Below are 9,554 nucleotides of genomic sequence, written 5' to 3' on the forward strand. Positions count from 1 at the left end.
GTCTATGTTAAGGGTCAGTTGCCACTCCCTGCACCAAGTGCCTATCCGCTGCAGATCTTCCTGCATTTCGCTACAATTTTCTAATGCTGCAACTTCTCTGTATACTACAGTATCATCCGCGAAAAGCCGCATGGAACTTCCGACACTATCTACTAGGTCATTTATATATATTGTGAAAAGCAATGGTCCCATAACACTCCCCTGTGGCACGCCAGAGGTTACTTTAACGTCTGTAGACGTCTCTCCATTGATAACAACATGCTGTGTTCTGTTTGCTAAAAACTCTTCAATCCAGCCAGACAGCTAGTCTGATATTCCGTAGGCTCTTACTTTGTTTATCAGGCGACAGTGCGGAACTGTATCGAACGCCTTCCGGAAGTCAAGAAAAATAGCATCTACCTGGGAGCCTGTATCTAATATTTTCTGGGTCTCATGAACAAATAAAGCGAGTTGGGTCTCACACGATCGCTGTTTCCGGAATCCATGTTGATTCCTACATAGTAGATTCTGGGTTTCCAAAAACGACATGATACTCGAGCAAAAAATATGTTCATAAAAATTCTACAACAGATCGACGTCAGAGATATAGGTCTATAGTTTTGCGCATCTGCTCGACGACCCTTCTTGAAGACTGGGACTATCTGTGCTCTTTTCCAATCATTTGGAACCCTCCGTTCCTCTAGAGACTTGCGGTACACAGTTGTTAGAAGGGGGGCAAGTTCTTTCGCGTACTCTGTGTAGAATCGAATTGGTATCCCGTCAGGTCCAGTGGACTTTCCTCTATTGAGTGATTCCAGTTGCTTTTTTATTCCTTGTACACTTATTTCGATGTCAGCCATTTTTTTGTTTGTGCGAGGATTTAGAGAAGGAACTGCAGTGCGGTCTTCCTCTGTGAAACAGCTTTGGAAAAAGGTGTTTAGTATTTCAGCTTTACGCGTGTCATCCTCTGTTTCAATGCCATAATCATCCCGTAGTGTCTGGATATGCTGTTTCGAGCCACTTACTGATTTAACGTAAGACCAGAACTTCCTAGGATTTTCTGTCAAGTCGGTACATAGAATTTTACTTTCGAATTCACTGAACGCTTCACGCATAGCCCTCCTTACGCTAACTTTGACATCGTTTAGCTTCTGTTTGTCTGAGAGGTTTTGGCTGCGTTTAAACTTGGAGTGGAGCTCTCTTTGCTTTCGCAGTAGTTTCCTAACTTTGTTGTTGTACCACGGTGGGTTTTTCCCGTCCCTCACAGTTTTATCGGCACGTACCTGTCTAAAACGCATTTTACGATTGCCTTGAACTTTTTCCATAAACACTCAACATTGTCAGTGTCGGAACAGAAATTTTCGTTTTGATCTGTTAGGTAGTCTGAAATCTGCCTTCTATTACTCTTGCTAAACAGATAAACCTTCCTCCCTTTTTTTATATTCCTATTAACTTCCATATTCAGGGATGCTGCAACGGCCTTATGATCACTGATTCCCTGTTCTGTACATACAGAGTCGAAAAGTTCGGATCTGTTTGTTATCAGTAGGTCCAAGGTGTTATCTCCACGAGTCGGTTCTCTGTTTAATTGCTCGAGGTAATTTTCGGATAGTGCACTCAGTATAATGTCACTCGATGCTCTGTCCCTACCACCCGTCCTAAACATCTGAGTGTCCCAGTCTATATCTGGTAAATTGAAATCTCCACCTAAGACTATAACATGCTGAGAAAATTTATGTGAAATGTATTCCGAATTTTCTCTCAGTTGTTCTGCCACTAATGCTGCTGAGTCGGGAGGTCGGTAAAAGGAGCCAATTATTAACCTAGTTCGGTTGTTGAGTGTAACCTCCACCCATAATAATTCACAGGAACTATCCACTTCTACTTCACTACAGGATAAACTACTACTAACAGCGACGAACACTCCACCACCGGTTGCATGCAATCTATCCTTTCTAAACACCGTCTGTACCTTTGTAAAAATTTCGGCAGAATTTATCTCTGGCTTAAGCCAGCTTTCTGTACCTATAACGATTTCAGCTTCGGTGCTTTCTATCAGCGCTTGAAGTTCTGGTACTTGACCAACGCAGCTTCGACAGTTGGCAATTACAATACCGATTGCTGCTTGGTCCCCGCATGTCCTGACTTTGCCCCGCACCCGTTGAGGCTGTTGCCCTTTCTGTACTTGCCCAAGACCATCTAACCTAAAAAACCGCCCAGCCCACGCCACACAACCCCTGCTACCCGTGTAGCCGCTTGTTGCGTGTAGTGGACTCCTGACCTATCCAGCGGAACCTGAAACCCCACCACCCTATGGCGCAAGTCGAGGAATCTGCAGCCCACACGGTCGCAGAACCGTCTCAGCCTCTGATTCAGACCCTCCACTCGACTTTGTACCAAAGGTCCGCAGTCAGTCCTGTCGACGATGCTGCAGATGGTGAGCTCTGCTTTCATCCCGCTAGCGAGACTGGCAGTCTTCACCAAATCAGATAGCCGCCGGAAGCCAGAGAGGATTTCCTCTGATCCATAGCGACACACATCATTGGTGCCGACATGAGCGACCACCTGCAGATGGGTGCACCCTGTACCCTTCATGGCATCCGGAAGGACCCTTTCCACATCTGGAATGACTCCCCCCGGTATGCACACGGAGTGCACATTGGTTTTCTTCCCCTCTCTTGCTGCCATTTCCCTAAGGGGCCCCATTACGCGCCTGACGTTGGAGCTCCCAACTACCAGTAAGCCCACCCTCTGCGACTGCCCGGATCTTGCAGACTGAGGGGCAACCTCTGGAACAGGACAAGCAGCCATGTCAGGCCGAAGATCAGTATCAGCCTGAGACAGAGCCTGAAACCGGTTCGTCAGACAAACTGGAGAGACTTTCCGTTCAGCCCTCCGGAATGTCTTTCGCCCCCTGCCACACCTTGAGACGACCTCCCTCTCTACCACAGGTGAGGGATCAGCCTCAATGCGGGCAGTATCCCGGGCAACCACAGTCGTAGTCCGATCAGGGGATGCGTGGGACGAGCTGGCCGTCCCCGACAAACCCCCATCCGGACCCCCACAGTGATGCCCATTGGCAACAGCCTCAAGCTGTGTGACCGAAGCCAACACTGCCTGAAGCTGGGAGCGAAGGGATGCCAACTCAGCCTGCATCCGAACACAGCAGTTGCAGTCCCTATCCATGCTAAAAACTGTTTTGCAAAGAACGTCTGAACTAATCTACAGAGAGCGCAAACAAATCAACAAAATTTAAACGGTTATTAAAATACAAGATTGCCTAGTAAATGCAGTAATGCTGCTACTTGCGCACTGCTGACACTGCTCGGCGGCGGAAGGAGACTACGCGAATTTACACTAAAACGCGATGCTACACTCTCAAATACTATAATACGCCCGAAATTTATGAATTAAACAATGCAAGTACCAAAAACACGCAAAGAAATTAAGAATTAAACTATGTAACAAATGAGTGAGCTAGGAGTATACGACTTGCTGCTGCAGCTGCTTATCCAACGGCGGCAGGGAGCACACTGACTGTGACCAACCGACACTGGCCGTTCAAAACAAAAACAGAAGACAAATGACTACGTGAATTTACACTATTCGGGTACTAAAACGCTATGCTACAACTCTCAAATACTATAATACGCCCGAAATTTATGAATTAAACAATGCAAGTACCAAACACACGCAAAGAAATTAAGAATTAAACTATGTAACAAATGAGTGAGCTAGGAGTATACGACTTGCTGCTGCAGCTGCTATCCAACGGCGGCAAGGAGCACACTGACTTCTTTATGAGAAGAAACATTTTATCAACAAACATATATCTTCAGTACGTAGGAAACGCTTCACAGTTCACTTGGAAGCTGACAACAGTTGTTTACCGCGTGGAATATTGACAAAGAAATAAACATGTAATGTTACGAAGAGTTTGAGCTCTGGAGGACGGTTATGCTTCAACATCGCGGCGACTGTGAGGTTATTTCAAGCGAGCGCCTGCTCAGTTGGACGAGCATGCGTAAGAAGTCTTGTTCTCATGTTCGACGAACAATACCGCCCTTCATCCTAAGTGGTTCATCTACATCTACATCTACATCCATACTCCGCAAGCCACCTGACGGTGTGTGGCGGAGGGTACCTTGAGTACCTCTATCGGTTCTCCCTTCTATTCCAGTCTCGTATTGTTCGTGGAAAGAAGGATTGTCGGTATGCCTCTGTGTGGGCTCTAATCTCTCTGATTTTATCCTCATGGTCTCTTCGCGAGATATACGCAGGAGGGAGCAATATACTGCTTGACTCTTCGGTGAAGGTATGTTCTCGAAACTTTGACAAAAGCCAGTACCGAGCTACTGAGCGTCTCTCCTGCAGAGTCTTCCACTGGAGTTTATCTATCATCTCCGTAACGCTTTCGCGTTTACTAAATGATCCTGTAACGAAGCGCGCTGCTCTCCGTTGGATCTTCTCTATATCTTCTATCAACCCTATCTGATACGGATCCCACACTGCTGAGCAGTATTCAAGCAGTGCACAAACAAGCGTACTGTAACCTACTTCCTTTGTTTTCGGATTGCATTTCCTTAGGATTCTTCCAATGAATCTCAGTCTGGCATCTGCTTTACCGACGATCAACATTATATGATCATTCCATTTTAAATCACTCCTAATGCGTACTCCCAGATAATTTATGGTATTAACTGCTTCCAGTTGCTGACCTGCTATTTTGTAGCTAAATGATAAAGGATCTATCTTTCTGTGTATTCGCAGCACATTACACTTGTCTACATTGAGATTCAATTGCCATTCCCTGCACCATGCGTCAATTCGTTGCAGATCCTCCTGCATTTCAGTACAATTTTCCATTGTTACAACCTCTCGATACACCACAGCATCATCTGCAAAAAGCCTCAGTGAACTTCCGATGTCATCCACAAGGTCATTTATGTATATTGTGAATAGCAACGGTCCTATGAAACTCCCCTGCGGCACACCTGAAATCACTCTTACTTCGGAAGACTTCTCTCCATTGAGAATGACATGCTGCGTCCTGTTATCTAGGAACTCCTCAATCCAATCACACAATTGGTCTGATAGTCCATATGCTCTTACTTTGTTCATTAAACGACTGTGGGGAACTGTATCGAACGCCTTGCGGAAGTCAAGAAACACGGCATCTACCTGTGAACCCGTGTCTATGGCCCTCTGAGTCTCGTGGACGAAAAGCGCGAGCTGGGTTTCACATGACCGTCTTTTTCGAAACCCATGCTGATTCCTACAGAGGGAAAACGACGGAAAACAATCAGGCTAGCAGGACGACGATTTGATTGTCGTCCCTCCCGAATAAAGTGCCGTAACAGCTGTTCCTTCTCTCTTTATAAACCTAATTTTCTTGACTAACGGGAAGTAAAAATAACCTACAGCTTCGTTACTATGGAAGATATTTCACAAATTCGACATTTATATTACGTATTTAACAGCAAACACTAGCTTTGATTCACCGCAATCGGTACTATGTAGAATGGCAACGACGGTGGTGATAACTACAAAACATTAATAATAGTAATAATGGATACAATAGCAACAATAAATCTGCAAGTTTCGTTATTGAATTACAAGACTGCCTCCAATTCAGGCAGAATGAGGAAGTGCCAAACGAAATATGTAAACATGGAAAACATCTATTCATGTAATTTTTAGGCTCTGTACAGTATTTGATTAAAAATTTAAAAAACTAAGCCCAGAATTACAAGACAGAAACTGTGTGTTCAGTAGGAGAATAATGGACAATTCATGATCGACCTGAGTAAAGAGTGGAGTTGAGAAATACTGAAATGATTCTGAAACAATGAAGCCCTACGTATTATCGAGCGCAAGTAGTTTCAGTTTTTCTATCGAGTGCCAAACTGCGTATTTATGTAGTCTCACAACCGAGGAGACATTAAGCTGTGACAAAAAAAAATGTTGTTCAAAAAAAAAAGTTCAAATGTGTGTGAAATCTTATGGGACTTAACTGCTAAGGTCATCAGTTCCTAAGATTACACACTACTTAACCTAAATTACCGTAAGGACAAACACACACACCCATGCCCGAGGGAGGACTCGAACCTCCGCCGGGACCAGCCGCACAGTCCACGACTGCAGCGCCCTAGACCGCTCGGCTAATCCCGCGCGGCAAAAGAATGTTGTATCTGCCACTTTTTTGCCGGTACCTTTTCACCTCTTTTATGAATTCTGCAATATTATCAATTAATTTTTTTTAAGTTTCTGTACTGGTTGGCGATGTAAGTGACCGAGGACACCCCCTTCTCTCTCTCTCTCTCTCTCTCTCTCTCTCTCTCTCTCTCTCTCCCCCTCTCTCTCCCCCTCTCTCTCCCATTGTTATAAACAGAGCGAAGGCTACTATAGTTTCCTAGGAGCTTTGGTCCAACAAGGTAGGCAGGAAGTTTAGTAAGAAGGAGAGTTTTGACAGAAGTAAATCTGTAAGGGCTGGGTGTAGGTCGAACTCGGATGTTAAGAGCCAGAGTAGTATCGGGCACATGCCCATCTTCAGTGGCATCAGCATGTGGAGTTGGCAACATGAAAAAATGATATGTTGGTTACCACAGTCATATAACTGGATAATTACATGAATCCTATCAGCACATGTCCTTGGTCTGTGCTAAAAACCAGTATTTATGAGATGTCGCTGAAGATGGGCATATTCCTGATACTAGTCCAGCAATTGTGCAGCTTACACACACACACACACACACACACACACACACACACACAGAGAGAGAGAGAGAGAGAGAGAGAGAGAGAGAGAGAGAGAGAGACATTATATGTATTACAGGGTGAGGCAGCTAAGACAGGCCACCTTAAATACAGCCAGAATGAATAAATATATCGACGCGTCGCCAAGTTATAGTGGACCACATGGCAAATTCCCCGACAGTCGCAAGTAATTTTTATGTGCATATTCGCCGAATTACGACACCAAATTTGTTTTTAGGATTCCGTACCTCAATCGGTAAAAACGGAACCCTTACAGAATTGTTTTGTTGTCCGTCTGTCTGCCTCTCTGTCCGTCCGTCCGTTACAGACCCCTTTTTCTCAGGAACGGGTACACGTATCAAGTAGAAATTTGTCACATGCTAAGACCTACAATCCGTTGGCGGTGTAAAAAATTGAAGCTTGTAAATCAATGCAGTCAAACGATACGGTCATTTGTGTCACATATTTTGACATTCAACAAATTCACTGACCAAATATTTTTAGAATACTGCTGCGCGGTGTGGGATTCTTGCCAAATAGGATTGACGGAGTACATCGAAAAAGTTCAAAGAAGGGCAGCACGTTTTGTATTACCGCGAAATAGGGAAGAGAGTGTCACTGAAATGATACCGGATTTAGAGTGGACATCATTAAAACAAAGGCGTTTTTCGTTGAGGCGGAATCATCTCACGAAATTTCAATCACCAACTTTCTCCTCCGAATGCAAAAATATTTTGTTGACGCCGACCTACATAGGGAGAAACGATCAAATGGTTCAAATGGCTCTGAGCACTATGGGACTTAACATCTGAGGTCATCAGTCCCCTAGAACTTAGAACTACTTAAACCTAACTAACCTAAGGACATCACTCACCGGTCGGCTGTTACCCCTCTGCTGGAATCAAACATTGTAGGAAGTGTTCCGATTTCACCATTTTGCACTCCATTTTCCAGCGTCCACAGCTCCACTCACCATCTCCAAATGACAATATGCAACCTAAAATAGGGACAGTGCACTACAGTCAAAAAATGGCTATCGATAAATAAACCCAATGCAACAGCAACCAACGCGTAAAACAAAAACGCCACGAACTTATGCATCAGCCTAAGACTTGGATGCCCGCAGGTCGAGAGTTCAACTTCAAGAAGCGACCGGCGTCGCAGACGCGCACGCTGGGGCTGCCGTACGACTACGGCAGCGTGATGCACTACCGGGCGCGCGCCTTCTCCAGGGACGGCTCCAGCCTGACGCTGGAGCCGCGCGACCCGGCCGCCGTCGCCGTCATGGGCCAGCGCGAGCGCTTCAGCCGCGGCGACGTCGCCAAACTGAACCGGCTGTACCGCTGCCCGCCGCCCTTCTACCTGGGCGACGACCTGCTACAGCCAGCTGCCGCCGCCCCCTCCAACTCCACAGCCAGCAACTCGTCGGTAACACAAGTGGTTCCACCCACTAGCACCGTTGCTAGCACCTCATCACAACCAAGCGACAAGAAAGGTAGCGCACACAACAACATCGACACTTACGGACCTCCACTACAAGCTGTTGGGAACGAAATTTCCTCCAGCAGCTCACATTCCCTAGAAAAAGATGATGAAGAGAGGCGAGATCGCCAGTGGCGATTCGAGGAAACTACCAAAAAGTCTTCAGTGGAGTGACATTACGTGGCAAGAATCGTCTGTGATAGCGAAATCATTGAAGAAACCCCACCATGAAAGTTTAATGTGTAAGTGATGTATTACCATTTGTAACCAAATGCAACAATCAAATCTTCAGCCCAGTGCTATTTTATTGTTACCAAAAGCCTGTTAGAACTCCATCCCACACTCAAAAAAGACCTTCTTTAAAACATTTTTACTTCTGTGAGCTCACTGGCGGACGCAGCAAACGATCATGCCTGATGCCGTGTGCTCACCAACAGCCACACCCTCCACTCTGTTTAGTACAGCATATCTTTTGATGTGGTGTAGAGTTGCAAAAATAAAGTTAAAAGCCTCTTTTTTAGGGATCTCCAGCAAGCTGTGGGTAAAATATGTCATCAGCTTTGCTTTTATTGAAATAAATGTTTGGAATTGCGTCAAAAGCCACATTAAGAAGTATCATTTGTTTATTGGTAGTGACTAGTTACACCCATCATGTCCATTTCTAAACCCTCCTATAAAAACAAAGTTACAGTGTGTGTTACAATAATTATACAAATGAGGCAAGAATATAGGCATTAGTTCATGTTATTGAAAGGTTACATACCATCTTCATCAGTAATTAAAATGCAGTCAAATACACATTCTTGGAAGTAGCCACAGCAGATAAACCAGAATGGCAATACAGGTGGTTCGACACACTATACACAAATTACACTGAGCAGTATAGAGAAAACTAATGCTCGAACACACCAACAGTTACCAGGCAAAAGTGCCAGAGGCTGTTAGTAGCAGTGTGTGCAATGGACCAAAATGTTTATTATGTAAACAAATGTTCTTCTATAGTAATGACAACATTGCAGATTACTCAGTGGCAAATAAAAAACTTAAAACCACTTTCCAGTCTTCATCAGATCAAACTATACTAAAATAGTACCAAACCATGTGAAAATATGGCACTACTTATAGTACAGGGTTATTACAAATGATTGGAGCGATTTCACAGCTCTACAATAACTTTATTATTTGAGATATTTTCACAATGCTTTGCACACACATACAAAAACTCAAAAAGTTTTTTTAGGCATTCACAAATGTTCGATATGTGCCCCTTTAGTGATTCGGCAGACATCAAGCCTATAATCAAGTTCCTCCCACACTCAGCGCAGCATGTCCCCATC

At 44.6% G+C, this 9,554-nt stretch overlaps 1 protein-coding gene across 1 annotated transcript in view; it reads left to right on the forward strand.

Annotated features, from left to right (window-relative positions):
- Positions 1 to 8,435, forward strand: part of LOC124777405 (bone morphogenetic protein 1-like) — a 75,621-nt gene extending 67,186 nt beyond the window's left edge. Inside the window, exon 4 of the mRNA XM_047252804.1 lies at positions 7,862 to 8,435. Within this exon, the coding sequence (XP_047108760.1) occupies positions 7,862 to 8,391 (530 nt within the window). The 3' untranslated portion in view covers positions 8,392 to 8,435. The remainder of the gene's footprint in view (positions 1 to 7,861) is intronic.
- The last annotated feature ends 1,119 nt before the right edge of the window (positions 8,436 to 9,554 follow it).

Source organism: Schistocerca piceifrons, chromosome 1 (assembly GCF_021461385.2).
Source record: "Schistocerca piceifrons isolate TAMUIC-IGC-003096 chromosome 1, iqSchPice1.1, whole genome shotgun sequence".
In the NCBI taxonomy this organism is placed as follows: Eukaryota; Metazoa; Arthropoda; class Insecta; order Orthoptera; family Acrididae; genus Schistocerca; species Schistocerca piceifrons.